The following is a 23,203-nucleotide window of genomic DNA, read 5'->3' on the forward strand; positions in this document are numbered from 1 at the left end:
TCTCTTTGCTCATCTTTCTTTCAATCCCTTTTCCTTGGGGGACCTCGCCAACGATGCAATCATCATCCTTGTTATGCCAAGCCTGCGACATATCGGGATCCATGGATGCAAGAAACTCTGTGATATATACTAATGACTCTTGCAGAAGCCATCCCTCTGCCATGCTTGCTTCCGGTCTTGCTCTTTGCCTTACAAATCCCTTCAAAGTTTCCATAAACCACTCGAGAAAAAACATCCACTGACTATGAACGATACCTGCAATGGCCACCTCATCAACTATGTGCACAAGCAAGTGCACTTAAGTTGTCATAATGCTCAAGGGAAAGTGCTTCTCAAGCAAGCATACAGCTTTGATGGAGTCAACCCTAGCCTTCTCGATGCTTGATATGGAGATCTCTTTTTAAGATATCCACCTATTTCACATGCCCATGTAAGATATATTCATAATTAGTCTACAGATTATTCAACTTTAATTGAAGAAAATGCAATCAATGTGATTTGATAGTAAGCATACCTCACAATACCACTGATCTTGAATATAGCATTTCTAACATCTTCTTGTAAGCACCCTTTCACTATAATTGGGAGGATGAACTATCCAAGCAACAAAGAAGTCATGTCAATAATATAACATAATCATAATTACACTAACGCATCACGATTCTCTCAAAAAATGTCCCCTGAGGGGGTATGTGTGCGCAAACATTTTTCCTCATATGTTTGGAGTATCATAGAAGCAATTTTGAACTACCAAGACAAGCATGGTACCCACTTGTAACAAGTACTACACGTGCATGAATGTGTTAGTATAAGACATGTGCACAAAAGAGAGTCATAAAAGCATAATCCTATATTATACATGTAAAGACACAACCACATACCTAGGTAGTCATGCATGGTCCACATCAAGATTCCCTTGACCAAAATGTCATTGGTATGTCTAGGAGCTCTGGAAATATCAAAGACCCACACTCCTCTCCATAAGAAATGTAACTCCTTTACAAAGGTGCCATGTACACGTCCATATTTTTAGCCTTGTACTTCCCTGGCACAAATAGTGCAAGCATGAGGTATCCCTTCTTTATTGTTAGCCATGGCGGGATATTATAATTCACCAAGACTATGGGCCATGTCGACCAAGATGTCGAGCGTAACCCAAAAGGGTTCACGCCGTTCATGGCGAGCCCAAGATGTAAGTTGCATGGCTCCCTCGCAAACTCCAACCACTGATTGTCTATGTGCTTCCAAGTTGCACAATCTACGGAAATCCTAAATGTGTCATCAATGGACCGATGAGATGCATGCCAAGTCATCAACTCCGCTATGGATTTGCATCGGAACATGTGTTGTATTCTAGCAATGATGGAAAGTGTCTCAAGACCTTTACCGGGATCTGCTCACCCTGCAAGTCATCTCTATATCATTGTTCCCCACACTCTGGACAACTAGCCAAATCTCCATGCTCACGACGAAAGAGAATACAATCATTACAGCAAGCATGGATAGTATCATAATCCATACCCACCATTATTAGCATCTTCTTCACTTCATCTCTTGACACAGGCATGGTATTTGGTGCAGGCAACATCTTTTGGAGCAACCTATCGCAATTCAAACATACATAAGCTTCAGTAAGCTTCGGATAATGATGATTCTCAAACATACATGATGATTCTCAAAACAAACAATATCCAAATAATGAGACAAATTAATGCGGGAGCTAACCTCATTAAGGCTGAGACACTTGTATCCGACCACCCATACTTTGCTTGCAGATTCAAGATTGAGAGACAAGCCTGTAGTTTAGACATCCGAGCACCCTCGTACAACTGTGTTGATTGAAACTCTCGCATATTGACCTCAGACTCGAACATCATGTGTACATGTGATATAGTGCCCCTAAAAATAGAATCCATCATGTCCACCATACCCTCATCATCATCTGGCACATCCCCTACTCAAAGTGTGAAGGTATACGCACACCCTTGCCACCCTCCTCATCCTGTCTCAAGGTTTCATGTAAATATAAGATCTTGTCTCAAGGTTTCATGTCGTGTACGCATGCAATATTAATCACAAACTCAAATAGCATTGACTTACCGATGATCCATCACCACGTGCACCATCAACGGTGGGTACTGGTTCGGGCTCCTCCCCATACATCCGCAAGTGGCGCATGACAATACGGCATTGATGTCATACTTCTCGCTTGCAATGAGTGCAATGACAATACAACCACTCCGTAAGCCACTCTGCGCTCCTGGGCATTAGCGCATCATCTGACGAGCTTCCACTCGTCCCTTCCATCTGCACACCTCCAAAATCACAACATCAACTGCAAGGAAATCCATTAAGACCCAAAAAATAGCCACCCATGAGCTCCTTTCCTCTCTCCTTAGATTAAGTGCCCTGAACTGTCGCTATATAGTGACGCTTTGCCTTGTTTCATCGCTATATAGCGACGCTTTTAGTATATTAAGTATCGTTATATAGCGACTAACCAGTGTTGCTATATAGCGACGCCTAGGGCTAAAACCCGAAACCCTACGCGACGCTGTCTTTCACAACTCTATTGTGGGAAAAGCAAAAAATCTCTCCTCCCACCTTATATTCGGCGACCTCGCTTTCCTCCTCTTTCTTCCCCACACTCCTCACCCCTAGAGGGAGGAAAAGAGGAAAAGAGGGGAAGAAGAGGGAATAAGAGAAGAGATGGGAAGAGAGGGTTCCTACACTCATCACTGCAGTTAGCGCTTAAGGCGCTAGCTGCAGGCCAATGCAAATAACGAATATAAAAATAGGAAAAAAGATGAAGCACTTTCTTTCCTGAAAAAGTCCCACTTAGCGTCTCGTGGATTGGCCCTACAAAAGAGAGGAAACATACAATTTTTCAGATAACTAGTTAGAGGAAGGAGGAGTTTGGAGAAGCAACTTTCCAAAGGGATTGGATTGAGGGGACAAGCATAAGCCTACAAACAAGGAGAAAGCACGAAAGGAAGGGAAAGAGGAGGAAGAGAAATAGAGAAGAGGTGAGTCGTCTTTCTTTCACCAAATCTTGTTTTTTGTCCTTAACCTCTGAAAATCAAGCATGAAAATTAGCACATAGGCTTAGCAATGCAAGGAGAAACATGCTTCAACACTCACAAAACAAAATCTCACAAAAAAAGAACCTAAATTGCTTAAAGAGCACACCTTATTGAAAAACTTCCTTTCACACGAGCAGAGAGGGAGAAGGGTGGAGAGGCAGCATAAGTGTTGGGAGAGGGGCAGAGCCCTAGTGATTTCATAGGACAGGTCCTCCGGCGGGAAAGGAGGAGTCATGGAAGTGGTAGAGCTAGAGCGAGGGGTGTTATTGCGAGCGCTTATGGAGCGAGGAGTAGCAGAGTGAGTGAGGGAGGGCAAGGGACCTAACTGGTACTGGATCTCATGACCAAGTGGAGACCTGTAGGGATGTGAGTGTGCTGAGTCGTCTACATCTCTCGAGTCAGCATAATAGCCTCGACCCTTCCTACTCATCCTTCCCTTATGATGGGTACACCCAGGTGATGACCCCTCAATTGAAGGGGCTAGAGGGGACGGCTATCGAGTAGGTCCAGCCATCGGTGTAGGAGAGGGAAGAGGTGAGGTTCTTTTGGGATAGCAAAGAGAAGAATCTTGCTACCCTCGCATCGCTCATCTGTGCAACAAATTTGTTGGGACTCTGGGTGAAGCCATGGGCTACTAGCAAAGGAGTTTCCCGAGAGGTAGTCATAGTGCTAGGTCTGAGAGGAGTTAGGCCAGGGGTAGGCCCCTGAGGAGTCGCCTGAGTGGAATCAAAGTCCTCTGGAGAGTAGAGATCATGATGTCTCCTCCTACGAGGGTTTTCGTACTCATCAGATGTGCAATGTGATCCCATGTCTAATTTGGGGGGATTGGACAAATGTAGACACAAACATGAAGACAAAAAACAAAAAAAAAGGGCGGATAAGAAGTGAAAAGACAATAAATTACTTAAGACAATTATGAAATTCAAACTCAAGAAATTATGAAATGACATCAACACAGAAAGGATAAATATGAAAGGACAATTATTTACTTAAGACAATTATGAAAAGCCAATTTTGAAATGACAAATATTTATGAAAGACAAGTGGAATCCAAGAAGATTTTCATATATAAAAAAATATCGCCAAAAGTATGTCTCCAAAAGTATGTATATAAAAAATATATATCTCCAAAAGTATGCTTGAGCAAAATTTGTATCCAAAAGAGACATTCTCCAAAAATGCCAAAATGGTGGAGGAGGTCTACTACTTTGCATTACTATTCGAGGTACTTTCCTCCTGCATGCTGCTAGGCGGGTCATTGGGAACCTCATCCTCCACTTCTTCTAATATGTGCTCATGCTCTTCAACGATTATGTACTTGCAATCCACGAAGGCCTCCACACAATCCATTATGTCCTTTACACAATCATATTTGGTGCTCCAGCGGTGGTGGCGGTCTCTCCAAAACCTATGGAGATCCCATAGGTTGTGTCGTGCATTCCTCAGTCGCCCCTGCTCCACTACCCTTCGGCTTAAACCCCACCCAGGCAGACGCACCTGGACGTTGTACTTCACCCAGTCGCTCTCTTGTGCAATCCTCTCTTTTACATGAGCTAGCAGAGAAGCTATGTCTATAATCTGTGTGATGTGGGGAACCGGGTTGGGGTTTAGGGAGAACACCCGTGGGTGAGGGCGTGGTTGTTCCATTTAGAATCTGTTTGGGAAAAAAAAAAGAACCAAATACGGCTAAGGAGCAAAAGAAAAAAGAACCGAATACGGCTAAGGAGAAGGAAATAAGCATAAGCATGCGTATAAGCATAAGCATAAGAAGAGGGGAAAATAAGAAAAGAGTGGAAAAAAGGGAGGGGAAAATAAGAAAAAGAGAGAAAGAGAGGGGAATAGAGAAGGGAAAAGAAAAAGAAGGGAAAAGAGATGAAAGAGGGGAAAAGAGCATAAGCATAAGAGAAGGAAAAATAAGAGGGAAAATTTTAGAAAAGAGAGGAAAAAAGAGAAAAAGGGAGAAAGCATATGCTTATGCATGAGCATATGAGCATAAGCATAGGCAAATGCATACGCTTATGAAAAGAGAGAAAAGAGGATGAAAGAGAGGAAATAAGAGAGGGGAAAAGAAGAGAAGGAAGAGGAAGGAAGAGGGGAAAAGAGCATAAGCATAAGAGAAGGAAAAAGAAGAGGGGAAAAAAGAGAAAAAGAGAGGAAAAAAGAGAAAAAGAGAGAAAGCATATGCTTATGCTTGCTCATATGCTCATGCATGAGCATAAGCATAGGCAAATGCATATGCTTATGAAAAGACAGAAAAGAGGATGAAAGAGAGGAAATAAGAGGGGAAAAGAAGAGAAAGAAGAGAAAGGAAGAGGGGGAAAGAGATGAAAGAGGGGAAAAGAGCATAAGCATAAAAGAAGGAAAAAGAAGGAAAATTTTAGAAAAGAGAGGAAAAAAGACAAAAAGAGAGAAAGCACATGCTTATGCTTATGCATGAGCATATGAGCATATGAGCATATGCTCATGCATAAGCATAAGCATATGAGCATATGCTCATGCATGAGCATAAGCATTGGCAAATCCATACGCTTATGAAAAGAGAGAAACGAGGATGAAAGAGAGGAAATAAGGGAGGGGAAAAGAAGAGAAGGAAGAGGAAGGAAGAGGGGAAAAGAGATGAAAGAGGGGAAAAAGAAGAGGGGGAAAGAGCTTAAGCATAGGCAAATGCATATGCTTATAAAAAGAAGAGAAAAGAGGAAAAAGAAGAGGGGAAAAGAGCATAAGCATAAGCATAAGAATAAGCATATGAGCATAAGCATAGGAGAAGCATAGGCAAATGCATATGCTTATGAAAAGAAGAGAAAAGAGGATGAAAGAGAGGAAATAAGAGAGGGGAAAATAAGAGAAGGAAGAGAAAGAAAGAGGGGAAAAGAGAAGGAAAAAAGAGAGGGGAAAAGAAGAAAAGAGAGGAAAAGAGAGAAAAAGAGAGAAAAAGAGAGAAAGCATATGCTTATGCTTATGCATGAGCATATGAGCATATCCTCATGCATAAGCATAAGCATATGACCATAAGCATAGGCAAATGCATATGCTTATGAAAAGAAGAGAAAAGAGGATGAAAGAGAGGAAATAAGAGAGGGGAAAAGAAGAAAAGGAAGAGAAAGAAAGAGGGCAAAAGAGAAGGAAAAAAGAGAGGGGAAAACAAGAAAAGAGAGGAAAAAATAGAAAAAGAGAGAAAGCATATGCTCATGCATCTTTTTTCTTCTCTCTTTCTCTCTTTCATCCTCTTCCTCTTTTCTCTCTTTTCATGAGCCTCTTCATGAGCATAGGGAAATGCATACGCTCTTTTCTTCTTTTCCTCTCTCTTTTTTCTTCTCTCTTTCTCTCTTTCATTCTCTTCCTCTTTTCTCTCTTTTCATGAGCATATGAAGAGGCTCATGAAAAGAGAGAAAAGAGGAAGAGGATGAAAGAGAGAAGAAAAAAGAGAGGGGAAAAGAAGAAAAGAGAGGATGAAACAATGGAAGGAAAAGAGAGGAGAAAAGAGAAGGAAAAGAGAGAAAAAAGAGAGGGAGAAAAGAGAAGAGAGAAAGCATAAGCATACACAAAAGAGAGGAAAAGAAAGCTTTCCTTCCCTCGAACCATGCCTATGCACCAAAATCCTTTTCCAACCCTCAAATCCTTCATCTCCTCACCATAATCACTTTTGAACTCCAAAATCCTAATTCTTCTCACCATAATCACTCTTCAATTCGTAAATCTAATTTCTTCTCATGACTTTGTTATGTTCTAATTCCAAACCCTTACTACTTCCACGGATCCTATTCTACCCTTTGCTAATCTCAAATATTAGCTCATGAGTTTTTGCCTGCAAATCTTGTTTTGAATCCTCTCATGTCTCCATTGCAAGATCACACCAACAAGCTGCAAAAAATCTTGGGGGGGGTCACTCATCATATGTAACCCTATCATGTGAGTTCAATGGAAGGATATTTTTAATTTGTAAAATTCATAAAATTTTACTTACATAAGGGAGTATTTTAAATGATTTTAGAAAAAATAAATAGATTTGTATAGAAAAAGGATACAATTTATTAATGCAAAATCTACAGATGAGGGATTTTACAAATAAGCCTTGAATGCATGTGATATAGAGGGTTTATACATAGTGACCCCTCTGAGCAAAAAAGCACCTTGCACATTGAAGTTCCACCTGAGTATGCAACGACTCATCAATGCGATGGCCACAATATTGCTAACAAAGTAAAATTGTACCAACTACGACAACAAGGAGCAAGGCATGTCGACCTATGGAGTGTTGCTAGATTCTATCCAGTGGATCCTTTGACAATTTCTCCTCCTATGTTTGTAATTTGTCAGGTTTACTTCAATATGTGGTAGAAGGTCTTCAAGGCCTACTTGGCTATTGCCAACACATTGGTCATACTAGTACCAAAGCCCAATTTTCCAAGGTTCACTTATTTGAGATGGAAGAAGAAATTTAAAAACTTACATATACTATGCACAACTAACCCCAGAACAAATAACAAGTTCAACTCTCAATAAAAAACTTGCAGATTCTGAAATTGAGATTAAAAACTATATTGATGCAAAAGAATGGTCACAAGAGACAATTACAAGATTAATCAATCAGAAGACAAAATTGTTGAAAGAGACTTGGTCCCTCCACCACCCAATAGCTCGCTACATTGACTATAAGATTGGAGAAAATTAAAAGAAACCCTCTTGGTTACAAGCATAAGATCAAGGCTATGCAACCAATGGAGAGATTGGCATATGGTGGTGGAGCAAGGAAGTGTAGTCTAAGTGCAAGCTACACAGTATGTTTGTTTTGGACTATTTTGCAATTGTGATGCTTTTCATATAATCATTTAATGGTATGTTTTTTCTAATCTTATCGATGCTTTTTGTAGGAATTTTATGGCGGGGATTATTAGAAGAGACACATCTGACAAACTTTGTGCGGTAAAGAATATAGTGAAGAAGAGAGAACTCATTTCCATTCTTAGGGATCCACGTCGGCGTGCGTTGTGATGTGTAATTTTGCAAGAGGTTGCAGCTAATTTAGGGGACATTGTAGACCCAGTGGAAATTGTCCATGCATGGGATGTTACTGGCATTAGTAGACAAGGGTACTTTATAACTATATATCATTTTTTTGTAAATGTAGCAACCTCTTGATTTAGGGGACATTGTAGACCCAACGGAAGTTTTTGATGCATGGGATGTTACTGGCATTAGTAGACAAGGGTACTTAACTATATATCATGTTTTTGTAAATGCACTTCGTGCTCAAGGTGTAAAGAACCGATTGTTACCAAGAGCAGTACATGTCAGAAATGCAAGAAAGGAAACAAATTCTGTTGTCCAAGATATGCTAGATTTATTTTTACACATTTTAGAGAGCATGATGTTGGAAGGCACAAATGAGATGAAAGGCCAAGGCACCATAAATAAAGGTGGAAAAGCTACCAAGGGGGCAAAGCATACACCCAGCACCTTGTATTACACAGAGATGAACAATGTTTTTTTGGATGTACGCAAGGTCCAAGATGCTATGGTTGGAGTATTACAACATGAAAGCACGGGGTAAGTGACCTTTCTCATGTTTTACTTGAGTTGTAATTTATTTATGATCTTTTTTAGTAGTATAAATTTGAAAATTTTTCCCTTCAAGAAATTAAACCTCGATTTTGATTGAACACTGCTAGATAGAGGAAATGATCATCCTTTTAGTAGTATAAATTTGAGTTGGAATTTATTGAGTTGTAATTTATTTGAGTTGGAAGTGATGCTAGATACTTGATTTGCAATTTATTGAACTTTTTTTATAGTTGGGAAATGTAGAGGGAAAGGGGGAAATAATGCTAATGCTAAACTTGTAATGAGTGATATGGTAGATGATGATGCTGAGAAATGGATGTATTGGAACAATGGAGTGATGAGCTATGCTCCACCCAATAGAGATAAATTCGATGAAAAATGGGATCTGATTTTTAACATCCCATTACTTAGAGTGCAGTTTTGTGTGTGCATGCTGAGATGCAGCTCATGGACAAGATGAATTACTTGCACATTGTATATGTATGGAACATGAAACCGAAAGAGAGAGTGGAAACATGTATTGAAAATCTCGATGCTCTTCTTTTGAGCATAGGACTACAAGGAGGATGTGTGCATGCATGTTTGTAAGTAAGTGTATCTGTTACTTATACAAGCATGCATGCACACATCTACATAACCTAGTGATTTTGTTTACTAAGTGTCTTCCTCCTTGGCGATAAAATTTGTATTACGACTAAGAGGGACAATTTGAATCGTTTGCTTGCTGTCTACTTGGAGTTTGCATATGTTTCCAACTCTAAGGTGAACGTAGCAAAGTCCTCTTTTTTGTATCTTCATTGGAACAATGGAGTGATGAGCTATGCTCCACCCAATAGAGATAAATTCGATGAAAAATGGGATCTGATTTTTAACATCCCATTACTTAGAGTGCAGTTTTGTGTGTGCATGCTGAGATGCAGCTCATGGACAAGATGAATTACTTGCACATTGTATATGTATGGAACATGAAACCGAAAGAGAGAGTGGAAACATGTATTGAAAATCTCGATGCTCTTCTTTTGAGCATAGGACTACAAGGAGGATGTGTGCATGCATGTTTGTAAGTAAGTGTATCTGTTACTTATACAAGCATGCATGCACACATCTACATAACCTAGTGATTTTGTTTACTAAGTGTCTTCCTCCTTGGCGATAAAATTTGTATTACGACTAAGAGGGACAATTTGAATCGTTTGCTTGCTGTCTACTTGGAGTTTGCATATGTTTCCAACTCTAAGGTGAACGTAGCAAAGTCCTCTTTTTTGTATCTTCATTGAAGTGCTGCTCGTACACTGCACTTTCTGATGTTGAGTGCTTGGTGAAGGAGTTTGTCTGGTGCTCAAGGTGGCATTATTTTCCTCGGGAGTATGTGGTCACTCACAAAGTCTTTGGAAGGCGTGGGTATTCAATCTTTCAAAGATATGTGTGATAAGTTGTATAGCAAATGGGTGCTTTGCTTACATCTATAGCAGCCTTGGGCTCAAGTGGCATACTTCTGGATCCAACAGGTCGGAGTATTGGGTATTACTAACAGGTTGGCGGGGTAGCAGGGGCTTCTAATTTCACCTTTTCTGCGATAAGATTTCACAATCTGATGTTCTTCACAAGCTAGTTGCTCTCTGGAAACGATAGTTGGAGGGGTCTACCTAGCAGGGATCCAAATGAATTATGGGCGATGAGTCGCTAGGCTTGAACTATTGGATTAATGGGTTTCCCTTTCACAATCATGTCGCTCCAATCCAGCTCAAACCATGCTTGTGTAAACTCTCAGCGCTAAGGGTATTTTCTCCTGGAGACACTTATGGAATTTCCGTCCATGTTGCTGGAGATCTGTGGAGGAATTATTGCAGTTTTATTAACTTACTGTTGGAGAAGGCTTGTTTATTGTCTCTACCTTCTCACAGTTGAGAGAGCCCTGGCCCACAAACTCTATGTATTGCTGTCATAGGGATCTTCGAGGTGGGTAGTGGGCTATGGCAAGGAATTAAGGAAATTTCATTTGGCCCGGTTGCTATTTTAGCTCTGACCCATAATGTGTGGAAAAGATGGGTGCCTTTTGATATAGTAAGTATTTGGGGGCATAGGCTTTCTAATGTTTGGAAGGCTACACCTCTATAAAGTGGCTTGTGAAACCCATTTCCATTTGTTTTGGGATTGTTTGCCTGTGCACCCATTATGGTGTGGCATAAGGGTGTGGTGTGAACACGGGAACCTCATTATGCCTTGTAAGTGGAAGCAAGCATTTTTTGGCGACAGAGGGAACCTCACTAATCCTCTTCTCTCTCTTTGGCACATTGTCAGAGCTTGTATCATTCAATTTGTCTGGAGTTGTTGGAATATTGTGGTCTTCAACAGGCTTCCTTTTTGGGGACTTTCCCTCAAGGATGTTCAACATGATATTTTGCGGGTCTTAGGCTATTATAGTAGGTGTTCGGTTGTACTCAACTTGTCTTATCGTGCTCTTACAGCTCATCTCTAGAGATAAGCTCTTCAAGATGTAATTTTTTCATTTTTCCCTCACTTTGATAAAGTTCTATTTCTCGGAAAAAAAAGGGTGGCAAAATGTGACATTTATGTTAGAGGGTTCCCCCCCTCCTCGGCATGATGCTCCATCCCTCTTTTTCTCCCCCTCCTTCTTCACACACACACACACACACACACACACACACACACACACAAGCACATTCCCTCACACCCACACACACACATGGATAACAATGAGGAATAATGCTGCGCTTGTGGTTTATGCTGACAAGGAGCAAGGGATTAGAACACGGGTAGCTAGCTGAGGTGGGTGAGCGCCCAAACTCCTTGAAGTGTCGCTACATTGCGAAAGGTGCGCAAGGACTTGAACTCAAGGCAACGCCCATATACAACGTCGTCGGTGGTTGAGGGGCCAAATTCATGGCCTAGAGTGTGCACTGTGAACACGAGGGGAAAAAGAGAACGTTACACCAAGAGAACGTTGAGTGTGTCCGGGGACTGGGGGAGTAAAAGGGGCCGTGCCGTTTTGGCAGAGTTCAAAGCTCACACTACCCCCCCTTGTTTCACCCTCAGAGCTTAACCTTGTCTGGTCTCCTCCATCGCCATAGCTGCTCCATTTTTCTCTCCCTCCCCTCTCATTTCCCACCTTCAGCTTGCCTCCCCTGCTACCATTCCTCCTCCCTTCCCTTCCCTTGGCCATGTTTCGGGTTTTTTGTCCCGGATCCCGCCTCTGAGGACTAGTGGCTCCTCCAGTAGCCTTCCTCTTTTGAAAAGTATGTACAAAGATAGGAGCTCCGTGTCGGAAGCTCGAGGTGGCAGCCGCGAGCCCATCGATAGCAAGAAACGCGTCGAAGATGCCTTTGAGAAGACCTCTCCATCGACATCTAAAGCAGGGAAGGAGCGATTATCGGTTCCTTCCACCTCGACGGCACGGCGTGGAGGCGCTGCAGACACGAGGACTGCTTTTGAGAAGACGAAGTATCCAGATGATGGTATGTGACTTGCTCCTCACAAATGTCAATGACGCCATGGGATCTGCTGGTCAGCATTTCGAGGGTATCAGCACGAAATCTTCTTGCTTGTATAACTTAAGAAATCACGCAAGTTAGAATAGTGGTGGAGAAAAAAACCTTATTTGCTCCAGGCATTATTTGCAGGGATCGCATAGGCATCCCGTAAGTCAATGCATGGAGGTGAATTGTGCTCTGTGGAACTTTTGATAGTACGAGTCTTTTCAACGTTTTTTTCTGCTTCTATGGCAAAGCCTACTTTTTTGGAGGAATTACTTTTACCTTGATCGCCTTTCCAACTTTTATAGCTTCACCAGCTTCTTATGTTGTGTTATGCATCCTATCAGTGTCGTCTCAAATGCCTTTTTTAACAGGCGGAACTTCCATGTTTTTGAACAGTTTAAAATCCTTCACATCAGACATGGAAGAGCTTTCTAATATTTACACACGATCAGAGTCTTGCTATTCAAAACCTCAATGGTGTATCATCCGTGGTTTAAATGTCTCTGCAGTCATTATTTTCATGTAGGTGTGCTGTTCAGATGCCCATGCATACTTTTCTTGCCAGGACTGGATTCTGGCGCAAAAGGGCACACGTTCTCTGTAGGCTGACTGGTCGGTGGAGAGGCAAAACATTCCAGCAGACTTGAACTACCGGTCCTACCAACAGTCCGCCTTTTGACTTCTAAAGCACAGATCGACATCTTTTGATAGGCATTCTGTTCTCCCAGGAGGCTTTCAGAGCCAGATTTCTGTTTCCAGGCGCCCTGTCAGACTGATGCATTGGATTGCTGGATGTGTTCTCCCACACCAAGTTAAGTTCATGCATAGCCCAGGTTCCACTCTGAGTTGGTGAACCAGTTCCTGTTCAGTCCTTGGCATGTACTTCCAGCAGCCTGATGCAGCTTAGTGGTAGGCTGCTTATCTAGCCAGGGCCAGAGGGTATGGTTAGCCCAAAATAAAGTTACACCCAAAATAAAGTTACACCTGGCTGGCCTAGGAGGTCAGGAACTCAATTGGTCTTCCTGTGCCCTCTGTCCCTTGCTTGGATATGTTAAGGGCATGGAAAGACTAGGTCTAGAGAGAGTGATAGGGAGAGTGGTCAATCAATACAATGGCTATCTGCTAGTCTCTAGATGCTATACCGCTCCAAGTGCTTACGAACATAGACCAAACGTCCTCTAAGAAATAGCTACAATAGAGCTTGGAAATCTCACAAGCAAGCTCACAAGGTTAAAATGGCCATTCAGATCATTGTCGTTCTTTCCTTAAAAACCCAAAACTTTTGGCCCATTTAGCACAGAAACTCCTAAGCCTGAATGATCTGACCAACACATCAATAGGCTCAAAAAATCGTTAGGATACGTTGTAATTATCAGTTCCTATTACAACCGAGTTGTATGTAATTGAATACACTAATAACCACTGTTAGCACCCCCAATGCAATTATTACAAGTAAGGCATTCACCTTAAAAATTACAATTAGTTAGAGGTATCTTGAGTTAAAGTGCATGCATCTTGCGATGCAACCTCTAATCGGGTTGTGAATAGTTGTGCATGCTTGGTGTTTTTGAGCCTAAGTTGCACGTTAGGCAGTAGGAGTTCGATTGGGAGAGTGATTGTGTGAGCAGGGAGAGGAGCTTGTACACCTGTTGGAATAGATCCAATGCTATATCTGCAAATCACCCATAGCTTTATTACCAATAAAGTCCTTTCGAACTACATGTTCATTCAAACTTGCAGGGTTCACAACACTCTGTCCGTACAGCGAGTATGTCTAGTTTTGACAGCCCTTTTGACAGGCCAAACCATTGAAAACACAAAAACCACCAGTCTTCCGTTTCAAGCACTCGGACATTGATGAGTCGATATTGCTCAAGAGATTTTTTGACATATGTGAGTGGTATGGGAACAGCCTATGGCTTCTTGTCTCAAAGATCACAAGGTCAGTTGTCATATGGAGGCGAACCATTGTCTTATGCCTAGATTGGCTCCTCAAAAGATTGACATTTCTGCATGGTGTCTAGCACTTGATGCAAATTGTGGTTTGTTTGCTTAGATGTCTTTGAATGATGATGTTGACGTTAACATGCATTTTTGTTGAATACTTTTTATTTTATTGCAATTCTTTAACATAACTTTGAAATATGTAAGGATTGCTTGGCCTTATATGGGCTTTGGTCTTGAAGTGGGGATGTTGTCATCCTTGTCTTGGTCAAGTGGAGATTTTGTTGGGTAGGGTTTCCTTGAAGATATATATATGCTTTTTGTATTGAGCATGTGGTAGGTTTTAGCATTGTAGGACACGTTGCTGTGGGGAGGATCTTTTGAATTTTGCTACGCTTTTATCTCATAGAGATTTGGGCATGATTCAAACCCCTTAGAGCATGCCATTGCTTTAGGCGCGGTTCTCCGCAGAGATGAAAATTGTCTCTAGGGGTTAGAAATCTGGAATTTTGAGAACTAAGGCTTGGTTGTTACATTTTGTGGACACCTTGTATTGTTTGCACCACTTCATTCCCAAGATGACAACTTCATTCCCAAGATGGCATTCGCTGCCAATGTTATTACATGCTAACCTTGTTTACTCCTAGCTTTACGTCGAATCACGGGCGTAGGCACATAAAATCACCTCCCAGCCGATCTCGGTGGTAGTAGTCAGCTTTCTCTTCTTTTTTTTTTCATCGTTACGTTGAAGCTCTTGCGTACTTAATTTCCACCAAGTCCCAGATTTCCCTAGATGGATCTAGTATGCTACATGTCTCCATTTTAGGGTGCCTCCTTAATGCATCATTTACCCCTCTCTTGGGATATCATTGAAACCTTAGTCTTAGATCCACCTAGTCTAGTGCCATGTCACCCTCACCAAGGACCTTGACCTTGATTCCTTTTTGATCATTTACGTGAAGCCCAAACAAATATAATACAAACATTGATCCTCTAAAGGAAAATGTCGACTGACCCTTCCGAGGTCATGTTACCTCGACTTGAGCGTAACATTCCTTCCCTCTTTAGGCATCAGCGTCCTCGATGATAAAGTCTGAGAATACTCTCCGTAAGTGGTATACGGATTCCCAGGTAGCTTCTGATAGAGGTAAACCATGCCATGCAACCAACATCGTGGGTATCTTCCGATTCCTTAGCCTTAGATCCACCTAGTCTAGTACCATGTCACCCTCACCAAGGACCTTGACCTTGATTCCTTTTTGATCATTTACATGAAGCCCAAACAAATATAATACAAACCTTGATCCTCTAAAGGAAAATATCGATTGACCCTTCCGAGGTCATGTTACCTCGACTTGAGCGTAACATGCCTTCCCTCTTCAGGCATCAGCGTCCTTGATGATAAAGTCTGGGAATACTCTCCGTAACTGGTATACGGATTCCCAGGTAGCTTCTGATAGAGGTAAACCATGCCATGCAACCAACACCATGGGTATCTTCCAATTGCGTACTTGCATTGTTTCTCGGTGCAGGATTCCTGTTGGTTTGCGTCTTGCATTATCCTCTATCTCTTGAAACAAAACAACACCTCGATTAGTGAGTCACCTGAATGCAAAAATTTCTTTAAACGATAAACATGAAACATTGGGTGCACCTTACAACCCTGTGGCAATTCTAATTTATAGGCTACCTTGCCTATTGTTTTTAGAGTTAACCACATGGCCTACAATATCGAGGCGATAACTTAGCACACTCTCCGTAACTGGTATACGGATTCCCAGGTAGCTTATGATAGAGGTAAACCATGCCATGCAACCAATACCGTGGGTATCTTTCAATTGCGTACTTGCATTGTTCCTCGGTCCAGGATTCCTGTTGGTTTGCGTCTTGTATTATCCTCTATCTCTTGAAACAAAACAACACCCTCGATTAGTGAGTCACCTGTATGCAAAAATTTCTTTAAACGATAAATATGAAACACTGGGTGTACCTTACAACCCTGTGGCAATTCTAATTTATAGGCTACCTTGCCTATTCTTTTTAGAATTAACCATGGCCTACAATATCGAGGCGATAACTTAGCACACTCTCCTGCAGTCAAAGACTTAGAGTGCGAAGGAACTCTGAGAAAAATTTTTTCTCCTTCCTTAAATTCTCTAGCGGATCGGTTTTCATACGCGTACACCTTAGCTCTATCCATAGCTTGGCGGATGTTAGCTCTCGCAAGTGCTAGCATCTCCCGCATGTGAATCACAAAGTTCGCGGCACTCGGCACTTTCTGAGGTACTCCAACTGTAGTTGGGTTCGCTGGTCTATAACCATAGTTTAGCTCAAACGGATTGAACCCTGTAGAGAAATGTTTTCTATCATTGTAGGCAAATTCTAACAATGGCAACCACTCGTCCCATGTATGTTGCCTCAATGACACATATGCTCTAAGCATATCCTCTAAAATTTGGTTGATTCTTTTCATCTGACCATCCGTTTTTTGATGATCCCCACTACTCATTCCCAACTTAGTCCTTAGTGTCTCAAACACCGCAGTCAAAAAATGACCGGTAAATTTGACATCCGTGTTTGACACTATGGATTTGGGTAATCCATGCAAACGAAAGATATGTCTAATAAATAAATCCGCCACTTGCGGGGCACTAACAGACTCTCTAGTTGGAATGAAGTGAGCCATCTTGGTAAGACGATCATCCGTTTCTGAATGATCCCCACTACTCATTTCCAACTCAATCCTTAGTGTCTCAAACACCGCAGTCAAAAAATGACCGGTAAATTTGACATCCCTGTTTGACACTATGGATTTGGGTAATCCATGCAAACGAAATATATGTCTAATAAACAAATCCGCCACTTGCGGGGCACTAACAGACTCTCTAGTTGGAATGAAGTGAGCCATCTTGGTAAGACGATCATCCGTTTCTGAATGATCCCCACTACTCATTCCCAACTCAATCCTTAGTGTCTCAAACACCGCAGTCCAAAAATGACCGGTAAATTTGACATCCCTGTTTGACACTATGGATTTGGGTAATCCATGCAAACGAAATATATGTCTAATAAACAAATCTGCCACTTGCGGGGCACTAACATACTCTCTAGTTGGAATAAAGTGAGCCATCTTGGTAAGACGATCAACCACCACTAGTTGGAGATCATCCGTTTCTGAATGATCCCCACTACTCATTCCCAACTCAGTCCTTAGTGTCTCAAACACCGCAGTCCAAAAATGACCGGTAAATTTGACATCCCTGTTTGACACTATGGATTTGGGTAATCCATGCAAACGAAATATATGTCTAATAAACAAATCTGCCACTTGCGAGGCACTAACAGACTCTCTAGTTGGAATGAAGTGAGCCATCTTGGTAAGACGATCAACCACCATAAGGATAGAATCATATCCACTTTGTGTCGTAGGCAGACCTACAATAAAGTCCATGGAAATGCTCTCCCACCTACCCAGTGGTATCTCCAAGGGCTCATTCCCAATACTTATTCCCAACTCAATCCTTAGTGTCTCAAACACCGCAGTCCAAAAATGACCGGTAAATTTGACATCCCTGTTTGACACTATGGATTTGGGTAATCCATGCAAACGAAATATATGTCTAATAAACAAATCTGCCACTTGCGGGGCACTAACAGACTCTCTAGTTGGAATAAAGTGAGCCATCTTGGTAAGACGATCAACCACCACTAGTTGGAGATCATCCGTTTCTGAATGATCCCCACTACTCATTCCCAACTCAGTCCTTAGTGTCTCAAACACCGCAGTCCAAAAATGACCGGTAAATTTGACATCCCTGTTTGACACTATGGATTTGGGTAATCCATGCAAACGAAATATATGTCTAATAAACAAATCTGCCACTTGCGAGGCACTAACAGACTCTCTAGTTGGAATGAAGTGAGCCATCTTGGTAAGACGATCAACCACCATAAGGATAGAATCATATCCACTTTGTGTCGTAGGCAGACCTACAATAAAGTCCATGGAAATGCTCTCCCACCTACCCAGTGGTATCTCCAAGGGCTGTAAAAGTCCGAGTGGCTTCACCTGCTCTGCCTTACTTACCTGACACGAAAAACAACGTGTCACATATTCATGAATATGCATAAAGTTTGGCCTTTTCTGGATGCCAGGTCATCCTTTTCCCCGGGTTTGAATACATGAGCCTTAGGCCAAAGGCTCTGGACGAACTCGTCCACCTTTTGAGTTTCTCTAATCTCGGTCATTAGAGCACTCTCTAATACCGTGAAACTCATGTTATGCATAATGCGTGACAACGCATCAGCAACTTTATTATCCTTCCCTCTTTAGTACCGAATCATCAAATTAAACTCCTGCATGAGTTTTGCCCACCATGAGTTCTGCCCACCTAGCTTGGTGGCCTCTCAAGTCAGGTTGTTTACAAAAATGTTTCAGAGTATCATGATCAACATCAACATAAAACTTTGATCCATACAAATAATGTGTCCATGTTTTCAAAGCATGAACAACAGCATACAACTCTAATTCATGAGTTGGTCAATTTCGTTGAGAGGGAGAAAGCTTCTTGCTTTTAAAGGCTACTGGCCTCCCCTCTTGGAGGAGAACTGCTCCTACCGCAATGCCACTTGCATCGGTTTCAAGGAAAAACGTTTCTGGGAATCAACTAATTTTAACACCGGTCCTGAGACCACAACTTGTTTTATGGTGTTAAAACTTTCCTGTTGGTTCTGTCCCCATATAAAAGGTACTTTATCTGAGGTCAGATCAGTCAATGGCAATACTATTTCGGAATATCCTTTGATATATATGCCTTCGATAAAATTGAATTGGACAAATCCCAATTGTAATGCATCTAAGGCAAGTCAATAGGCGAGCTCAAGGAAATCCAGTGGATTGGATATAATTTTGGAGGAATTTGGCAATGTGATGCCAAAAGAATTTGGTGAGGAATTTTGCAATGTGATGTCAAAAGAACTTCCTAAAGGATCATCGCCTTCGATAAAATTGAATTAGACAAATCCTAATTGTAATGCATCTAGGGCAAGTCAATAGGCGAGCTCAAGGAAATCCAGTGGATTGGATATAATTTTGGAGGAATTTGGCAATGTGATGCCAAAAGAATTTGGTGAGGAATTTGGCAATGTGATGCCAAAAGAATTTGGTGAGGAATTTGGCAATGTGATGTCAAAAGAACTTTCTAAAGGATCATCGCCACGGAGGCATGTTGACCATATCGAGTTGGTTCTAGACAGCATGCCACCAGCGAAGTGCCATGTTTTCTCTCTCTCTCTCTCTCTTTAAATATTTTCCCCTTGTGTTGGTCTCCTTTTGGGATCTAGTGTAAGAAAACAATACAACGTCTGTGCTCAACAGATAACAGGATCTCGTACGTAAGAGAGAAAAGTAGATACTATGGCGAATAAAAAATTTGATTACTGTAGAACTGAAACAATAGATGGCGCTACCTCCCAACCGTGCGCTCCTGTGAAAGAAGCTTCGATGGCCAGCTGGAAGCAGTAGAGGACGGAGGCTGGATGCTAAGGAATCAAGGTTGTTGTAGCTAGTGATGAAATGGGCTTCACGGGCTTGCTCTTATATAGCCACCACAAGTAGTTGGTTAGACCCAATTGGGTGACCGACCCAGCCCGCCCAAAACGGTCAACTGGGGGTCAGTTCCAAAATAGGCCATTGACCACACGATAGAGCCGGTGCGCAAAATAGAGCAACTAACCTACGTAGTTCGTTCGGCCCAGAGCCATTCGGGATCATCTGGGGCTCCAAACGGGCCTCGCAACCCAGCGCGCTCAAAACGGTCAACTGGGGGTCAGTTCCAAAATAGGCCATTGACCACACGATAGAGCCGGTGCGCAAAATAGAGCAACTAACCTACGTAGTTTGTTCGGCCCAGAGCCATTCGGGATCATCTGGGGCTTCAAACGGGCCCCGCAACCCGAGAGTGGGCTGCCCGAGGAAATGCTCCATCTACCCTCAGTGCGGTCAGTCATGGGATGTCTTCTCGCACTTGCATGTAGCCTAGTTGGTGGTGTGCCAAATCTATCTGAAGCCATCTAGCCATCAGGCCACACATGGTCCCCATCTGGTGTCCAAACCAGGACCTACTGCAAAGCGGTCAAACTCTGAGGGATTGGCCAAGTCAGTATCACAGCCACTTTCTTTGGATCCATTTCTACCCCCTCAGGAGTAATTATGAATCCTAAATATTCAAGTCTTACCATACATAGTATAGTTTTCTTTTTATTTATATAAAGACTGGCTTTCCTCAAAGTACTGAACACTATTCTTAAGTGTTCGTAATGCTCAGCAATACTTTTGCTGAATATAAGAATATCGTCAATAAAGTGTACTACAAACTTTCCGATATACGGACGTAGTAAATCGTTCATAAGCATGACGAACGTAGTTGGAGCATTGGTAAGTCCAAAGGGCATTACCAAAAACTCATAATGTCCAAACCTGCTTCTAAAAGCGGTTTTATGTACACCTGCTTCTAAAAGCGGTTTTATGTACATCCTTGGCTCTAATATGGATATGATGGTAGCCACATTTAAGATCTATCTTACTGAAAATTACGGCCCTTTGTAATGCATCTAGCAAATCATCGATCCGAGCCATCGGATACATGTGCTTAATAGTGATATTATTCAATGCTCTGTAATCTATACAGAGGCGAAAAGTATCATCTTTCTTCTTCTTTAATATCACTGGCGAAGCAAAAGGTGAGAAACTTGGTTGAATCTGCCCCAACTTGAGGTATTCTTCCAATTGTCTTCGCACCTCCGTCTCTTCAGTAAAACTCAACCTATAGGGAGGTCTATAGGTTCTGCCCGCGGGATTAGTTCAATCTTATGCTGAACATTCCGCTGTGGAGGTAACCCATAAGGTAGCTCATCCCTAAAACAATCAGAGAACTCCTCTGCTATTTGATTAACCAACTTGGCCATCTCTCCATTTTGAGTAACATCAGTGCTAGCCGAAGAATCATCAATCGGCTCTATCGATGCTGTACAAAGAAATAAAAACTCTTCTTGAGCTTTTCGAATTGTCTTCGCACCTTCGTCTCTTCAGTAAAACTCAACCTATAGGGAGGTCTATAGGTTCTGCCCGCGGGATTAGTTCAATCTTATGCTGAACATTCCGCTCTGGAGGTAACCCATAAGGTAGCTCATCCCTAAAACAATCAGAGAACTCCTCTGCTATTTGATTAACCAACTTGGCCATCTCTCCATTTTGAGTAACATCAGTGCTAGCCGAAGAATCATCAATCGGCTCTATCGATGCTGTACAAAGAAATAAAAACTCTTCTTGAGCTTTTCGAATTTCCATTACGGAAACCAACGGTCCTTGAGGTATTTCTTTTTCACCTCATAAGACATATAGCACATTATTCATCTTGAATTGATAAATGTGCTTTTTCCAATCTATGGCTGGATTCTTCCTAGAATGCCAAGCCTTATCCAGGGCTATGTCTGCATGAGCAAGCTTAGTCATTTCAAAATCAAGCTTCTCAGCATAGTCCTCAATTTGAAGCTCCAACTTGGTAACCCTTTGGTCCCATACTTCAGTTGAACTTCCATCTGCCATTCTGATTGTATATGCATAGTCAGATGGACTAGTGTTTAGTTTCAGTCTCTTTACAAGCTTGGAGTTAATTACATTGTGCGTTGATGCTGAGTCAAACAACACAATGACATCATGATTAGCTACTTGCCCTTTCATCTTAATTAACTAGCCGAAGAATCATCAATCGGCTCTATCGATGCTGTACAAAGAAATAAAAACTCTTCTTGAGCTTTTCGAATTTCCATTACGGAAACCAACGGTTCTTGAGGTATTTCTTTTTCACCTCATAAGACATATAGCACATTATTCATCTTGAATTGATAAATGTGCTTTTTCCAATCTATGGCTGGATTCTTCCTAGAATGCCAAGCCTTATCCAGGGCTATGTCTGCATGAGCAAGCTTAGTCATTTCAAAATCAAGCTTCTCAGCATAGTCCTCAATTCGAAGCTCCAACTGGGTAACCCTTTGGTCCCATACTTCAGTTGAACTTCCATCTGCCATTTTGATTGTATATGCATAGTCAGATGGACTAGTGTTTAGTTTCAGTCTCTTTACAAGCTTGGAGTTAATTACATTGTGCGTTGATGCTGAGTCAAACAACACAATGACATCATGATTAGCTACTTGCCCTTTCATCTTAATTAACTCCATATCATTAAAGGCTGTATACCCCGTTGCTGCGGGCTTTGATAGGATATTATCAGGTCTCTTTACAAGCTTGGAGTTAATTACATTGTGCGTTGATGCTGAGTCAAACAACACAATGACATCATGATTAGCTACTTGCCCTTTCATCTTAATTAACTTCATATCATTAAAGGCTGTATACCCCGTTGCTGCGGGCTTTGATAGGATATTATCAGGTGCACTAGTTATTAACCTCTTTACAAGCTTGGAGTTAATTACATTGTGCGTTGATGCTGAGTCAAATAACACAATGACATCATGATTAGCTACTTGCCCTTTCATCTTAATTAACTCCATATCATTAAAGGCTGTATACCCCGTTGCTGCGGGCTTTGATAGGATATTATCAGGTCTCTTTACAAGCTTGGAGTTAATTACATTGTGCGTTGATGCTGAGTCAAACAACACAATGACATCATGATTAGCTACTTGCCCTTTCATCTTAATTAACTCCATATCATTAAAGGCTGTATACCCCGTTGCTGCGGGCTTTGATAGGATATTATCAGGTGCACTAGTTATTAACCTCTTTACAAGCTTGGAGTTAATTACATTGTGTGTTGACGCTGAGTCAAACAACACAATGACATCATGATTAGCTACTTGCCCTTTCATCTTAATTAACTCCATATCATTAAAGGCTGTATACCCCGTTGTTGCGGGCTTTGATAGGATATTATCAAGTGCACTAGTTATTAACCTCAAGCTTGGAGTTAATTACATTGTGCGTTGACGCTGAGTCAAACAACACGATGACATCATGATTAGCTACTTGTCCTTTCATCTTAATTAACTCCATATCATTAAAGGCTATATATCCCGTTGCTGCGGGCTTTGATAGGA

The 23,203-nt window shown here is 41.7% G+C and overlaps 1 protein-coding gene across 1 annotated transcript in view; it reads left to right on the top strand.

Moving 5' to 3' along the window:
* The first annotated feature begins 11,630 nt into the window (after positions 1 to 11,630).
* Positions 11,631 to 23,203, top strand: part of LOC147896580 (putative casein kinase II subunit beta-4) — a 64,271-nt gene continuing 52,698 nt past the window's right edge. Inside the window, exon 1 of the mRNA XM_087381600.1 lies at positions 11,631 to 12,121. Coding sequence (XP_087237726.1) covers positions 11,905 to 12,121 — 217 coding nt within the window. The 5' untranslated portion in view covers positions 11,631 to 11,904. The remainder of the gene's footprint in view (positions 12,122 to 23,203) is intronic.

Source organism: Dipteris shenzhenensis, chromosome 11 (assembly GCF_047967505.1).
Source record: "Dipteris shenzhenensis isolate YYH24624 ecotype China chromosome 11, Dip_SZ_1.0, whole genome shotgun sequence".
NCBI lineage: Eukaryota > Viridiplantae > Streptophyta > Polypodiopsida > Gleicheniales > Dipteridaceae > Dipteris > Dipteris shenzhenensis.